This window comes from Pagrus major, chromosome 7 (genome assembly GCF_040436345.1).
Source record: "Pagrus major chromosome 7, Pma_NU_1.0".
NCBI classification, from domain to species: Eukaryota; Metazoa; Chordata; class Actinopteri; order Spariformes; family Sparidae; genus Pagrus; species Pagrus major.
Window position 1 is genome coordinate 21028665 of NC_133221.1, and position 17597 is coordinate 21046261.

The 17597-nt window shown below is 39.4% G+C and overlaps 1 protein-coding gene across 3 annotated transcripts in view; it reads left to right on the forward strand.

Moving 5' to 3' along the window:
• LOC140999461 (kazrin-like) overlaps window positions 1-17597 on the forward strand; it is a 154517-nt gene that overhangs the window by 89782 nt on the left and 47138 nt on the right. For all 3 annotated transcript variants that reach the window (XM_073469853.1, XM_073469854.1, XM_073469852.1), the window contains exon 3: window positions 15738-15845. In XM_073469853.1, coding sequence (XP_073325954.1) covers window positions 15738-15845 — 108 coding nt within the window. The remainder of the gene's footprint in view (window positions 1-15737; window positions 15846-17597) is intronic.

Genomic DNA, 17597 nt, shown 5'->3' on the forward strand with positions numbered 1-17597 from the left:
TAGTGTAGCGCTGGGCACCGTCATGCTCCGTAGGCTTCATGGTCCTTCGGTAACCTGTTTGATTTGTTGTATCGGCACAGCTTTCCTTCCTCTGGAGGAAGAGTGTGCCTCCTTCATTCTGAGACCAATTTGATGTGCATCTTGACAAAGAAATCTATCTATGTTCCCAAGATGGCCTTTTTTTTTTCTTGTCAGTGCTGTGCAATCTTGAATTTGATTGTGTAAACACTTTTACCATATTTCCGCCAGTGTTTGCAGGAAAGAAGCTTGAGGCAAAATGAATCCAAACATGTAAAAAAAAAGAGTAATGTTATCTTCACATTTTATGAAAATTTTATTTGTTAAAACCAACAAAACAACCATGTCAAGTAAATCCTTTTAAGCAGGACAATGTTGTAATTCTGCCGTAACGCTGTGTTTATACAGTCTGACATGGTTTCACTAATTGATTTTGTCCATGCAGAGATATTTGTGATTGGAGCACTGACATTTATGATCTTTACATTGCTTTTCCAACTCAGTTATAAAACTTAAAAGTCAGTCGAAAGTTGTCGTGTCCCGGGGATGTTTGGGACAAACACAGATCAGAGAAATAGAATTTTTTTTGTATGTATAATTATCGCTTAGCAAATGACCTACTGAACTGAGCCGCGACTACAACCAAGTTTGTCTTGTTATGATGTTGCTGTATTATTACTATCACTTGCTGGCTACTTATGCTCAAGACCTGCTTAAACTACGGCGCGTTAAAATCCAAAAGGATGCAGTAAAGTCACTGTCAACTGGGATGCACCCTATTTTTTCCCTGATCATGTTACATTGTGATCACCAAATCTGTGTTTAAGTTGGCTGAAGGAGAGCTAGTTAGCTGTTGTAAGCTAGTTGTTAGCAGGCGGTGGGCAGCAGAGTCCTGTGGTGTGTTTGGCTAAAAGAGCTAACAGCTAACGGAGCTAAACACACAGCAGGAGTGAGAGTGAAGCATTAAACAGTGAACTGTAGTCTAATGTGGCAACACAAGGTTACAATAAATAAACAAAGTACTTACACTAACAGAGTAAAGTACTAACAGAGTAAAGTAAGAACGTTTTACACTACATAATACCACATACAGTAAAAGCACAAAATTATCACTCTGAAAAACAACAACACAGAATCACTCACACTTGTACAGTGTGGTTTCTCAGGTGAACACATAAGTATTAATGATTAAAATTAACACCTCAGAATACACAATCATCAAAGCAAAACCACCACGGATACATATACTTACATAAACACACATGTTTGGCCTTACATACTTCCCTCTGGCTTTACTCTATCTCTCTCATCTTCTCATCTGCTCCTCCTCAGTTCTCACATGTTGTCTTATAATTGGGAACATTTGTTGCTGCTTCCGGGCAACGCTGCGGCACATCTATCACACCGCGCACGTGCCACACACATCAGCGCAGACACACGTGCGCATAATAATCCCTGAATGGACAGACTTCTGTGTTGCCTCTAATTGGGAAGAGAAATCCAATTCATGAGTGCATACCGCTGTTCTGTGTATTGACAAAATGCATCGCTCACAGCGAGGATGAATCCCCCCAAATCCCTGTTGATCATTTCTCATTCCGAGCCAAGTCTTATTCTTGTTTGAGCTGTTCGATGCCTCAGTTTCATTCGTTTACCTTTTTCATTCCAACTTTTTTTGCAGTTCACTGTTGCATGCCCACAAGCAGCATTGAACTGAACAAGTTCACAAAAACAGTAAACCCCGACCAGGGACACTGCTCTGTGACCTCTTACCTGTGACCTTTAATGATCAACTGCTCAAACATTACTACAGGAAATTGAACGACATTGGAATAACAATAACACCCGTTGACTTAAACAAACAATAAGCAAATTGAAGGTTGGGAACACAAATGCATTGTGCATAATACTTGAACCATCACTCAAACCGATGCAGGGTTTAGCCCAGTTTAAAACTCCCTGTTGCACAATTACCAGTTTAATGTCGAACTGCATGCTCCAGTCCAGACTCCCCACTTTGAGAGAAATTACACAGCAGGCAGTTTAATGTCTTCAATATGGCATCAAATCCTCCTGCCAAAGACTCAGCCACATCAGTGAGGAGAAGAAGACACTGCCAGCCCAGTTTTCCTGGGAGTTCCCCAGTTTTCACTGCCCTCTCCTGGTGTCCTCCACCTCCAGTCCAATCCAAATATAAACTGAATGCACTGAACCGGCGGGACAGTAAAGATCTATAGACATCACCATGATGTGGGATACACAAAGTTAGTTCATTTTAATTTTAACAGAAATACTGGCTCAGATTAAAGTATATTTTATTCAATTTTATCAAGTCAAAAGGCCAAAACATCCAGCTAATTAAAACACAACACTGGAGGTTGAATTACACAAAATGTCAAAATGTGACTGGCTACAGCTGGAGGTCATTTTCAAGGGCGAAATCTTCCGTAGTTTGATAATCAGATCATCTCCCAGACTGAGACACTGAAGATCATCCTACCATCTAACGAACAACAGCAGTAACACGCTGATTTATATTTGACATGTGTATCAGTGATGCTTTGATTTAAACAGACTGTGTTTTACCTGTTCAGTGGAAATACGAGCGAGGACACAGAACAACCATAAACTTTGGCTCAGCTGTTGTGCTCACTGTTGCTTGTTGACGTGTAAACCAACATGAAGCAGGATGAGTTGATACAAAAAAGAGATGCAAGTAAATGTCACATCTGAGTAAATTGTGACCACAAAGAATGAACTAAAATGCTTTCAGGTCTTGTAGTAGTAGATGTATTTTATAAATGTTGGACATAAGTAGTAAGCACAACATTTTACTGTGAGCCAGATTTGTATGCACAATTCAAATTTAAGTCTAGTCTAGTCTAAATACCTTAAACCTTTGGATTTTAGTCACTTAGATGATGATAAAAAAACAAACAGTATAACTATAGTAGGAGAACTGGTTTTGAAATTTAAGTTTTGATGCCACTTAACAATTTCTAAAAGTTCAGACCTACTTTGCCTCCTTTTACATTAGCTACAATGCATTTCTACAGACACGAATCACTTCAGAGATTAAGGCCAGTTAATGGACACACTATGTAGCTACAGTACAGTAGCTGTTGTCAATAGCAACAATGTCAGAAAGCCATAGAAGATTCTCCGGTGTCTGCAAAGTCTGCATTGGTTCACATTTTCCACAGAGCACCCCCCCACCTGCAGATAACCATGAACACGATAAACAAAAGGCATGCACATTACAGAATCCATCAATTTGCCAGCTTGTCTGTCCCTGTCTTGTTCACATATTGGGGCAGTGTTGTTATTGTGCCTGTATAGTAGTTAACTGTCATCACTCAATATTGGCTTTTGATGCTCACCTCATTTCCCCAAAATTGCCTGAGACGGAGCGTTAAAGGTTGGAGATAAACAGACTGAAACACAGTTTGTGTACACGCATGGGCATGTTAGAGAGCCAGAGGAAGAAAATATACATGAAGGAAATAACTTTCTAAAAGCCTCTGCTCCAAATGTTCCCATTATGCTGTCTTGCAGTTTAAAAAGACAAATGCAGAGAGCTGGTGAGGGGAAGAACAGAAGAAAGAGCGAACAGACACGGAGAGCGAGGGGGGGATAAAAATGGACGAGAAAGTAGGATGAAGTCAGAAAAGGCTGAATGTGCAGAAGGTGAGAGGAAGCTGAGACAGACAGGGAGACAGGGAATGAGCTGAGATTTGGAGGCAGAAGCAGGGGTCCTTTTTGAAGAAGACGAGGGTGTGAGAGAAATGATCTACAGTCAGCGGATGAAAGAGAAAGTGAGGAAACAGAGATGGGTATTTGTCAGGTGTTAGTGAGTTTGAGAGTGAAGGGAGAAAGTGGAACGGAGAAGAGCCTCAGCTGATGGGCTCTCATCAGAGAGGGATAGAGGAGTTGTTACTGCCTGGGATGAATTGAAGAGGAGTTGGTGCTTTATATCATAATGGGAAAAAGCTTGTGTGTGTGTGTGTCTTTTTCTCCTTGCTGCAGAATTGAGAACCACCGAGTTGCCTTTAGAGCTAAGATATTTCCTCGGATCAGCTCACAAGTATACGCATACAGGGTGTCTACAGGTCCTTAACAATTCGTCAAATGCCTTAAATTAAAAAAATTCTAAATATTAGGCCTTAAAATAATTAAATAGTCTTTTGAAAATGAGTCAAGCTCCTCTGTGTGGAAGTCTACATTTCTGATGTCTCAAACCTTTATACCTACCACAGAATCGAATACTGTCTTTTTACTTTACACTTAAAAATTAGTTGTCTCACTTCAATAACCTCATGAATACAACTTACCTTTATACGTACCTGCAAAGCTTAAACAAGAAAATTGATTTGTCCAAAAATTATCTTGAAAAGGTCTTTAAAGCAGTGAATTTAAGTGTCTGATACCCTGGTATGTGCACTCACTGTTTATATCTCATAAATCCTCAACTAAAAGGTCAAGCCTCCTCTTCTCAATTTTTCAATTCAATTCAAATTCAAAGGGGCTTTATTGGCATGACTCTCATGACTCATTGGCTTCTCTCTCTCTCTCTCTCTCTCTCTCTCTCTCTCGCTCTCTCTTTTTACAGAAATCCAAATCAATCAGCTGTACTGTGATACTACTTAATTCATTGTACACTTTCTACGTACCTTTCACAGTAAAAGCCTATCAGAAGTGGATGGAAGTAGAAGTAGATGGATGAGGGTAAAGAGATAGGTATAGAAACTTGGGTACCTCATTCACTGCTGCTCTATGTCGCCACAATGCGACTGTGAGGGTGCCTTATTGGGGAGGTCAAAATCTGTCAGTTGTTATTAACTGAAATGTAATATGACAGTGGCTACTTTGATTAGTGGTTAGTGATTTTGTGGTGAAATCTCTCAATACACATTGTATTTGTTTATCCGAGGATCTTGACCTCCCCAATATGGAGCCTGCGCAGATGCACGTCAAAATCGTGAAGCGGTATCTAGTTTACTATAACTGTGGTGGTCCGACCTATCTGATGTTTCTGCTGCGCTTTTCTCTCTACATTGAACAACAACGACATCTCAAACCCACTGCTAGTTATGGGTAAACACAAGTTGTCATTGTCTTAAGCCTGCAGGACGACAGGTAAATTAGGTCTCCAATTAAACTACTAGTGAAAGTGTCGTCATTAATGAGATATGAAAGCATGATTTAGATGTATACACTTTGAAATAACATAATGAAAAAAGACAATTAAGTTGTATGTAAGCTAGTTCTTTCGACCTGGAAGTTATTATAAACAAACTCAGAGAAACAAAGGTGCTGATTTGTTGTTGCTCTGATTTTACCAAGACAGCAGGTAAACATCTTGAGTTTGCATTAGCAGTAAAATTAAAGCAAGACCACACCTGAAAACAAGGAGGCTTTTTGTCAGAATATGCTAAAATACAGAAAGAAAGGCCCATCACTCATATTAATATATTGTAAATAAAGGTCTGGTTTTCTCTCATTAAAGATGAATATGTGAGAATTTACAGTTCAAACACGTACAGGTGGAAAGACTCTTACTTTCCCCTGCAGCGTACTTAGATGTGACAGTTATTTTTATTTGTCTCTTTTGTGATCTCTCTCTCAGCAGCTGAGCCCTTTCCATCATCACACCCACTCTGCAGTTACATTATTCCTTGATTGAGGAGGTGGAAACAAGCTCTTTGTCTTCATATATTGTCTTTCCTGCCATCTCTCCCTCTTAACCTTCCTCCTACTTGGTCATTACTCCCCGGGTCGCTCCGTTCCTCTCATTTCCTTCCTCTTCCTTTCTTCTCCTGTCTCTCACGCTCTCACTTGACTTACTGTATCTGCTCACATTTATTGTCTTTCTACTGCTAACTTCCTTCTGCCTGTCCAGTTGCATCGCTGGCACACGAAGCCTCAGAGCAGATTCTCCATATGCCTCACTCTTCATCATATTGAAGGAGAGGCTGACGTAGGACCACATTTGGTGACTTGTTGGCATTAATACGACAGGCTGGCGATTCGAAGTCGGATGCTCATATAGAGAAATGATATGACCTGTTTGCATCTTTGCCTGAGTGATGAAATCCGCCACACATAGTTACACAGACACCTGCAGTTCCTGCCCATATTCTTTTGTTGGGCCTCAGTATAGATTTATGTGATCACAATTGCCTCCCATCATCAATATGAAACTGTGTTGAAGTTTTCCTGTGAATTGCACCCACGGTAGCGTTTCTTTTGTGGAAATGAGTGGAAATCCTTTGTCTTCAGTCTTGCCTGCTTTTTCCATTTTTCTGATTGTTCTGAGAATCATTTTTGGAAAACAAACTAAAACAACAGGATCAGGTAAATTGGTGTGTATTACCTGTGCTAAAAGTGATGATTAAAGAAGATGCCTGTGGACTACTACATTGAAGCATCTGCTACTGACAGTCTGGAGCTGTACAGCATGACCTCTATTTTTTTGAATATGCATAACACTGAAAGCCTTGCAAGTGGTGCAAGTCTTTTTCATGTTTCACAATTTTTGATGTTCCAATCGTATTTTAGTTTTGTGAACTGTTCCCGAGCTTCAAAGTCACAACTTGTTGTCTCCAGCAGCTTGACAATGCACGGAGATATGCACGTCTGTCTGCCTTTGTTGAATATAATGCTATTGTCAACTAGGGATTTTTATAATCCTTTCACAGATTACCATGAATATTTTTTTCAGTCATCCATCCTGAATGATTTACTTGGAAGGGAAACAAACAACAAGCAGTAATTGTTATTTTCATAGTTGTTAAAGCAACATTATGTCACTTTTTTACCTTGAAATAACAGCTTCAAAATCATTTTGATGGTACAGTGTCTTGTAATAGTGTGGATGGTGTCTCTGTCTCAGCCACTCTGTCCCCCATCACTTGTTTCTGCACTATGTAACTTCAGTGGTAGGGTAGGTTCACACGATACATACATGTTTACTTCAACATACAAGTTTTCAACACGTAACACTGTTATGACGTGATGAGTTTTGTTTGTATTTAGCACCTACATTACGTCTGACAAATTGTTACAGACCTGGGATTTGTATTTATGACAGTGGTGTTGCACTCAGAAACTGTGGGGGGCGCCAAATCACACAAAACGCCAATTTCTACATAATGTTGCTTTAAGTATTTCTAAAACAAAATAGCCTAAAAACTAGCAGCATACCGTATGTAAGCAAAGATGTGAAGATTTTGTAATCATCTAATAGCGAATATAACTCTAACAATAATCATCTTCATTTCAGCCTTTATGTTTCACATGATGCATTTATAAATGCCATGTAAACATGATAAAGGTGCCAAAGGATGTGTGCTGAAATCTGCCACTTAGCTGCAAATATGGAGGATTGAGCTGACTGTCAATCAAATTTTGGATAAATTGTGAAATGAAGTGATGCACTATGGGTCTGCACCTATTGACCCATATTAATTAGAAAGAGAAGCAAGTGCACCTTTATCTGAGGATCATTATTGTTAATGTTTTAACCTGATTTGTCTTTTTCAGTTCTGTTTGGGCTATGGATGCACATTACCGCTGATACATTAAAATTGATGTTAATGCACAAGAATCCAGACCAGACAACAAATAATGACAATAGAATAACTACCTTCCATTTATCTGGATCCTGAACAGTTTGATTAATTACGTTGTTCTTTTTTATCTGAACCTTTCCTGTCAGAAATCCCAATGCAAGAGACTCATTAGAAACCCATTAAAGTGACAAAAGTAGAATATAAAATTTCCAGCCCAAACTCTTTGGTATCTAAGTGGCTTTTCAGATGAAATATTATGAAATGATAGCAGATGATCATATAATACAATATTACACTTAGCAGCACTAAAAGATAAGCTGCGAACAATGCATATAAGACGTCTTGTAATGTGCTTTGCCAAGGCGTGGGGATATGAAAGAAAAACAACAGCCTCCCAAGGTCCTTTGGAGAATACTACACTTGAATAATTTTGCACTGCCTTTGAGTCATAATTGCTGTTAAAAGCTCCTCATGAAACACATTTGGTATAGATGGTATTTATTAAATTGATTCTGAACAAATTGAGAGGCACTGAAGAGGATTTATTTTCAATATTACCTTCTAGGTTTTTTGCATAATTGCATTGGGTTAATTATTCAAATATCTCCATATTCATTCTCAAGGCAAATTTGGAATTAGTTTATTAAGTATCTACAGTTTCTCTGTTTTCTATTAGAACACGTAATGTGGCGTAATGCCAAGTCCCAGGGTGCATTTTGCTAATATTGTAAGACTGTTTTGTCAGAATATCATTAATACAGTTTAATTTGACTAAATGAATATTCTAGATGTAAAGGAATACTTTTAGTAAATACATTTCATCGGCTTAACGAACAGATATGAGATGGTTTCAGTCTTCTCATTTAACTTGAGGCAATCAAGCTAAAAAGTATTTTTTTACCAAATGTGACTTTCCAACAATAACCTGTGCTGTAATTATGTTTGATCTGTGAAATTGACAAAAGGCATAATGTACATACTTTAATTTATCACCATGACAACTTCCCACCATCCTACCACACTGCCAATCTTCACACATAAAGACTAGCAGGTTAATTAACAAGATCTGTCTCGGCTTCTATGAGTTAATAGTCACATGTCATTAACAAATCCACTTATAATCTTTCATTATCTCTGAATACATAATGTGAACATACTCACAGCTTCATCACTGAAGATGAGAACAAAGTGGGGGTGATTACAAGCCTAACAAATGAGATCCAAAAGCAGCATGTTGTCGGTGGACACAACTTTCATCACCATTCAGTTTCCTGATGGCAGCTGTCACACAGCTCTCAATCTCCCAAAGTGCTTTGGTTCCAGGGACAAATATGGTGTTGAAGTGGCCATGCTCGGGTCATTTTAAAGCTGTAGTGCTCGCAGGCACCTGTTTCTGGCCTGTCATGGAGCACGGCAAATGGGCTATTTTTCAGTCACTGGTGATGTGTTCATTCCTCCGACGAGTGCTGTGAAAATGACATTCACGCACTAACAAAAGCCCACTTCTCCTCGGTTTAGTCTCTCAGGCAGTAGCTCATTTTCTTCCGAGTTCTCCTTACACCAACTAATAACATCCCCAGCCTGCACGCCTCCTTTGAATGGCCCGCGTAGTACATTCAGCCGTCTTTCATTACAATATGAATTGACAACGGGTCGTCTTGAGATCGGGAAATGGTTAGCGTAGGCGGCTAAACTTTAAGTGCTAGCTCCCCACAATCACAGCCCAGGTCCATTAGTTTCATTTATCTGCGGGATAACTATAGGGCACCTTGAATCAGGGTCTCGAGGCAGGTGATGCAGGGGGGAAAGGCCTGTCCTGGCTGCTGCTGATTAATGCATGAATACGCGAGCTTTATCACAAGTCCGGCAGCCTCGGGACCGCAGAATGTCAGTGCAATTAAAGGCGGGTGGCAGACGTAAGAAAAGAGAGGCAGTTCCTATCTGCAGATTGCAGACCGAGCCGGGGAACATGGGCCGCTCGGTGAAGGTTCCAGCAACAGCGCCTATTCATCCCTTAATCACCTCCACTACTCATTAGAGCCTTCTTTTGTTCCAGCCACCGTCTTTTCCTGCGCTGTGCCAGCAGATAAAATATGGCAGGCTCAGACGAGAGAAGAGCTCAGGGAACCCCATTAGACGGTGACAGAGAAGGGATGGAAAATGAGGAGGGGAGAAGGAGAGGTGACGTTGGAGTGGTGGAGTCAGTCAGCTAAGGAAGAAGAGAGGACTCAAGGGAGATGGGTGGTGACAGGAGTGTGAGACACAGAGAAAGAGTGAGGACTGTCCAACCATGGAGGCATGTAATTCCTCTCGATTTTCCTTTTAGGACTGTTGGAACACTCAGCCAGAGGAGTATGGGAAGTTTTATACCATCACCATAGTTCATTACAGCTGTGTCCGCTTGAATTACGGCTACAATAATCTCCTCAAACCTGTGAACTTAAACTCTGCGTGAATGTGCAGAAAATTGATGTAAATTGGAGGTTTTGCTTCTTAATAGAGCATGGGATCCCTCTTCCTGCTATGTAAACGTATCAAGATTGTTAGCATTGTGCCTGGTTAATGTGTTCAATTGAGAGTGAAGTAATCCTGAATGCTCGGACCTGTCAGAGCCTTACGGAGAGAAAAAGAGACGAGGGATGGTCTGCATGCGTCCGTGCAAACAGCTGAGAACCATAACAGCTAACTGGATTTGGTATAATGGGCACACCAGTGATCATCATAGTGTTCATTATGGAGAAATACACTGTGTCATATAAATTGCTGTCAGTTTCCCCCTGTGGAGAACAACATATTGGCCTGTATAAATATGGTAATACTTCCATCCTCTGCACATTAAAGTACAGTCATGCCATAGTTGATAATAATGTGCATTGGGAAATAGATTAAATGAGACCTATTTTCAGTGGGACTCACAATAACAGCAGAAATGACAACAGTCAAACTAGTGCCTGAATATCTCCCTCAGCTTCAGAGATTATCTTTTGATCGACTGCTAAATATTTGCATCCCCACCAGCAAGCGTCTGCAAAAAGTGCACAATGCAGTCTGTAGTTTTGAACTAAATCTTCCCGCAGATTCACTGAGGCAAAAGAGGCTCAGCGGCCTCTGTTTTGAGGGAATAGTTTATTTTGGGAGATACACCCTTCACTGACAAGGATTTTGTGTTTTATCCCTGCTGAGAAGTGGAACAACAGGGTGCTCGTGTTGACAAAGGCTGAGTCCTCCATTTAAGTTTAACTGCAACATTGTAAAGGTTAGCATCAAACTCTCATAGGAATAAACAGTCAGGATGGGTCACTGAAGACACATCTGTTGTCTCTCTCATTCAAACTAAGAATATATACCAGTTTTCACGGTCGGTGAAGAAGTGTGTGTTAACACTGGGGGAAAAGGTGACCACATACATTTCAAAGTGACCATAATTAAAAGTGTGTGTACATGTTCAGTATGGTCAAAGACTGGGCGGACAGGCTGTTGTCGTGCTGTCATACACTGCATCTCAATGCCTCTTTCCCACAACTGTGTCTTTAGCATGTTTTCTGTAGTCTTGACACAATTAATCGCACAGATAGGGATATAATGCCGCACACTTTCGGACAGTCTCTCCTCAAAGGCTTTCCTGGTGTTGCACTTTGTTGTACGAACAAATAGTGGTAGAGGTAGCTGTGTGGAGACTGAAAACTTTGAGGGAGAAGATCAAACTCTACCTCGCTGCGTAAAGTGGGCTTTATAGTCTCTGAAAGTTGAACGTAAGTAAATCTCTCGCAAGAAGTGCAACTCCAGAATGGAGCTGTTTCAAGTCTGACAGTTGTTCTTTCAGTGCAAGAAAACCCTGTTTGGCAAGGAGCACATTGATATGGATAATTACATCATTACAAAGCCACATACAGTACAACAGTTGTCTTAGTCTCTGGGCCAAATCATTATTTATTTCATCACAGCAGAATTACCTTTTCCCTCAGCTGTGTGCTTGGCTGGTTAAACTGCTTATTATTGATAAAGTGAGGAAGTTTGATGGGGAGGAAAATGGAACCAAGCCATAAAGTGTGATAAATTCTCATCAGCATTTAAAAAACCCATCTCTGCTGCAGTGCAGTTCATTGCTCTCTCAACAAAGCTATATATCTTGCAAGAGTTTTACAGCCCATGCCTCGCACTCATATTGTGTGAACATAAACCTTTTCACAGAAACAAAAACACAACTTAAATGTGAGGAAGCGGTTGAGGACAGAGCTGATGAAAGCGATGTGAACATCAGATTACACGCTGTAAGCTGTCTGTTTCCTTTGTAGCTTAACAGGAGCTTCAGACAGCTTTGTTTTGATGTTATTTACTGTAATTGAGGAACTTTTAATTAAATGTGTAAAAAGTTTCCGTACAAACTTGCTGTTTTCCAAACTTCTCTCTTTTCTTTTAATTACTATATATAATGTATGCATCATTTTACTTCTGCATACATATTGTCTAATTTTATGCCAAGCTGAAAAAAAAAACTGTGTTGCAGGCGTCCACACTTGCAGCGAGATGATAGGTAGGCTTGTGTCGTTGTGTGATAATATTCCTGTTGCCATGAGAGGAAATGAGGAAAGAACAGAGAGAAGATGGAAACAGCGAGAGGAAATGATGCTCTTATCTCAAATCCTCGATAAATCACCCTGAACGGGATTTATATGACGAGTGTAAGTAAAGGTTTGTAGAAAGCTTCGCTCTCATTCAAGGTGCAGTGTGGCAGGTAGCAAATGCAGAGAGCAACAACAGAGATTGTGTTTTTGATTGTTTCTACAGCTCTTCTATAATATCACCCCCTGATACATCTCAGCCAGTCTTTTTCTCCCACCCACTGGCTGTCTATGTATCCTGCATGGACTAAAAGATCAAAATAAGGCACTTGGACCTTACCACACAGATATTGAGTTGGTTGAAAAGGACATTGATTCAGAGAGGCATGGACAGTGACTCAGAAAACATTTGAGAGTACAATTACCTGCTTGATAACTCAATGTAGCTCACAAAATACTGTTTTCATTGCTATGCGCTTGCACACAAACACACATCACTATGAGGTCTGAAAGCTGAAAGGATAATAAGTACAGCAGCCTCTCTCTCTTGACCTCTAACATCCAATTGATCTACAGTTCCAGGCAAAAGATATCATCAAAAAATGTTTGCAGCCGAGCAAGTGATAATGATTTGTTTCTTCTTGTATCTTAAAGCTGCATGGTTCTGCAAGGTTTCTCTGAAAAAGAATTTCACAATCATAAAGTACAGCTGCAATGTAGAAGAACATCCATCTCTCTATAATTGTGGGTCAACTGTGGCTCTGTGTATCTCTGGTTTGCATTGTTTGGTGCCATCATTAGTGGAAAATCTCTCTCAAAATAAAGAATTGCATGATAAACATTTTCTTTGTTATCAGATAGATTCTTCAGTAGTGTTGTCACAATACTGGAATTTCTTGCTTTGATACAATACCTTGAAAAATATTGATATGCAGTGCCATGTTCAATACCACAGGGAAAATAACATAACATTGAGGATTAGCATTTTTTTTTTTTTTTTTAAAGAAAAATACAACAAGGCTTGTGTACTGTGTGTTGAGCAAAAGCATTTTAATTAATTTTCTTCTGACCAGAGTCAGGAGAGTGGGAGAAGGTATCAGTATCGACACTGTGTAAAATGAGTATTGAAACAGTATAGAATATTCAGTATTGATGTTACTTAATATTTTTGATAACGCTAATAGATACAATAGATACTTGAGTGTAAGAGTAAAAATAAAAAACAAACTAGAATATACAATTGAAAACAGGAATAAAATAATGAACACACAGCTGTGAAGTTACAGTCTAGCCATACTATTTATATGCTAATACTATACGATTATAGGATTTAACATAACATATCCAGTAAATGACAGACAGTTCAAGGATAATGAATACTGTGGAGGATATATAGTAAAAATAATATAATTTTATAAAATTACAAATTGAAGATAAAGGGTTATTATGGGTATACACATATACATATACAGTAAAGAAATACGAATGCAAATTGTGCATAAGGTTAACATAGAAAGTTACTGATGGTCTAGCAGTCCAATGACAGAATGCAGGTGAGCTGTCATATTCCTATTGGGCAATAGCCTAATTGGTTACAAGTAAGGTATTGTATCAGTTGCAATATCACATTCATGTAAATTTTATATCCGATGCAAGAACCGCACTACGCATTTTATTAAGACGCTTCAGACTTGAGGACTCACCTGAGGCAGAAAAAAGCCAGAATTGATGAAAATACCAGAGTTAAATCCGACCTAAAATTAGCTGAGTTTCTGAGGAAGTGAAGACTTATGGAGCGTGCAGAGTTGTCTGCTGCCATTTCAAAGGTTCTCACCTAATAATTTAGTTTCAACCTAACTTCACTGCATATACGGTAAATAAAATGTCAAGTCACACTTGAGCTCACTTTCTGCAGCATATTCCCCCGCTCCTCTTCATAACAGCTCTTCCTCTCCAACCCCATCAAGCAAACTTGTTCCTTTGCATTTATTTGACTAAACTCTTTCCCTTCTCCCTTGGTAAGTCTCTAAATGTTGGTGAAAGCCTGTCAAGGGCATGATGCAGGGAAGATAAAACATTTTCATGAGGCTACTGGGCAGCTGCAGCTTGAAGCTACCAGATAAGTATATGCTGTGAATTTTAACATTAATCAAAAAAAAGTGACAACTGCGTTCCTGGTGCCAAAGGCTGCACTCTGGGCTAGTTTGGAAAAATTATACATTTGCAAGGTGATGGGTGGCAAAGTGTTGTGCACAGTTTTAAAAAACAGCCCTCTTAGCAATCACCTCAGGTGGGGACAGGCAGCCAGGCTGTTATTTGTTGCCCTATAATGTCCAACTCAACAAGCGTGATGAATAATTTCGCCATAATGACAGCTAGCACACACACACCTAGACCTCGAGCTCTTCACACAGACACATCTGTGCTCAATTAGTGCAAATAATTCAACCTGCAATTAACAGCATCGAAGTAGGTGGGTGGTGGATTGATGGCAGAAGGAAGCGGAGGAGGAGGAGGACCAGAGGTGGAAAAGTAATGTGAAAGAGATGTAATGTGCTGGAATGTGAACTTTACTGTGTGTGTGAGCCAGCAGAATCTTAAAACCTTTAATATTTTTTCATTTTTTTGCCAACCAAAGACTACTTTTCTTCAAAAAGTGGCACAGTAACACTTGGAGTGACCTTTTGTGCATTTTACTTTGGAATAAAACTCTCCATTCGTCCGTGGGCTGGACCAGGAAGACGGCAGAAGTAGACTGCACATGTTGAAGTGACAGAGTCATTTTGGCAAGCAGTTTTATGTGAGCTGACCCAGAGCAATGCATTCAATATGCATTCTCTGCGTGCCACCAGTGAGGCTGGCCAAAACTATATTAGAAACCACTGAACCTCACCAGAAATCAAATCACACTCCGGTCATAAAAATGCTAATATTTATGTGCAGCAGTCTCTCAAAGTAGCGACTTTGTTTGTGCGCCTGCATGTGTTTAAGCTTGTATGCTTTCGCTACAGCGGCGTGTTCCTGCTTCCCCCAGAGACAGTAGCTATGTTGATAAATGGTGAGCTACTGTGGAGTTAGTACAGTGTAAGGAGTGAGGAGTAAAAGTTCATTATGTGCGTACTGAGAGGGATGGTGTGGTGTGTGCTGCATTAATCATTTTGTTTCCCAAATGTCTTCCCGCATTCTTTGCATAGAGGAAAACTTAGACTGATGAGGACTTTAATGTATCATTCATTCACGCAGTTTTGGCTTCTTCTCTCTTTTTCTCATTTTGTTCTTGCTGTCTTTATGGTCGTTATGAATTTTAGAGATACATTTTAGTTCTCCATTTGTAGGTCTCTTCTACATGCTTCTACAAACAGAAACCACACACAGAAAAACAAGTTAAGCCAATCATGATCAGTGAGAGACGTATGTGAAAAGGTCAGACGGGTTGATTCCTTCCTGTGTATTTATTTCAAATTGTTTATTGTTTTCAAATAACTTGCTACATGTGCTTCAGCTCCATTGGTATTTCCACAAACAAAGATGAATTCCACTGTTTATCTGTAAAGTTAACCCTGTGTGCCATTTGTTTTTCTCCCAGATCCATCTTCCCAGCCGAGGCAAAAGCCGCCGGCCACTGACCTCTGCTACAAGACTGAAATCAGCAGCCTGATGGACTTCAACTCTCCCGACGCCTCCCTGGACAAAGGTAAGACCTAATCAGTTCTCTTGAACCAAAGCTGTTTGACTTTAAAATGGTGATTTTTTTCCTGCAGTGCCACGATGGGAGGATGCTGTGGCAAGGCAGGGCATACATATGCATTCATGAAAGCCCAAAGCAGATATATACAATATACAGTTTATACAGAGACATCTGCTCCTGCAAATACCTTTTGCCCTGAGGAAATCTACAAAAGCTTGGAATTTGAGATAAAGGGCTTTAACCAACGGTGAACCAGGATTTCATTATGGAGTGAGAACAAGAGGAGCCAATAGTAGCATCTCTGCAGTCATTTGCTCCTCTCCCTTCTCAGCATCTGCAGCTTGCACCTGTCATGGGAGCAATGGGCATCCATTACACATGATTCTTGCGAACGGCTGCTCATGAGCCCAACAAGTCTTGCGTTTGAGAAACATCACACACAGTATTTTTGAAATACCCAGACTAAGGCACATTGCTGTTGAAGCAGGAATATAACAATAATTGTCCAACGTTTTGATATTTCGGTGTAGTTTGAAATGCTTGGATGGAGCAGCGGGGCAGAAATTATAGCTCTCACTGCAGCATGCACAGTAATAATACAGTGAGTAATAATGGTCCTGGCTGAAAATGCTCTAAGTATACATTGAAATGCATAAAATGTATTTGTTAGAAGAACATAACAACTTTACATGGTGTCAGTACGTGTAAGATTCACACATGTTGAAAAGCTAGTAATTGCTGAAAAATCCAATACTTTGATTGAATTCATAAGCAGTTTTTTTTTTTTACATTTTACTAAAATGAATTCACATTTCATTGAATTCTTGTTAAAGGGACATTACGTAAGAATCGAATGGATGAATGAATGAATGAATAATGGATATTTTAATTTCGTGTCTGGTCATTTACATGACCCATCCCTCATGGAATTATTCTGACACGTTAACTTACAACCAATCAAACATTCTGGCATGTTAATCCACCGTCATCTAGTAGCACGGTACATCAACATCTGAACAGAGACATCATCCAAGTCAGTAGACCTTCCCCAAATGAAAACACTCGGAGATAAAAAGAACAAAAAAGTAAAACAAAACAAATCAAAAACAACATCTGCCTCCCTTAGTGCCAAATCTGTATATTTGATCCAGTTAATAAGTCAATAGTCTTCAGTCCAGAAGAGAGGAATTTATTTATTATGTGCCACTGTCCCCCTACTATCCCATCCTTTGGAGACATATTCAGAAAATGCAAAAACATCATCAAAGAGATATTCAATTAGAGCTCCATTCTCAATAACTATCAAATCTAAATCCGGAACATAAACTTTTTTAAACAATATTTGTTGTAAATCATGATATAAAGGACAGTATAAAATAAGATGAATGTCATTCTTCACCTCATTTAGGTCACAATATTAACAGATTTTTTCATCTTCTGGCACACCTCTGTATCTTCCTGTTTCAACGTGCAGTGGTAATATACCACATCTTAACTGTGCACATAGTGATCTCTGACATTTAGGCACATATTTTTCATTTTTTTCTTTTTTTGGAGTAATTTAAAATGTGTATCTTTGATAACTCTCAGATTTAAACCCACACGATCATGGTTTTTGGTTCACTCTACTTTCTACTTCTACCATTATAATCATATATTTTGTACCATTAAGCCTCTTGCACCATACTCTAACATTTTGTGAATTATAAACTGATGAAAATTCATGAAAAAAAAACATCTATTAACTCAGTGAGCTGA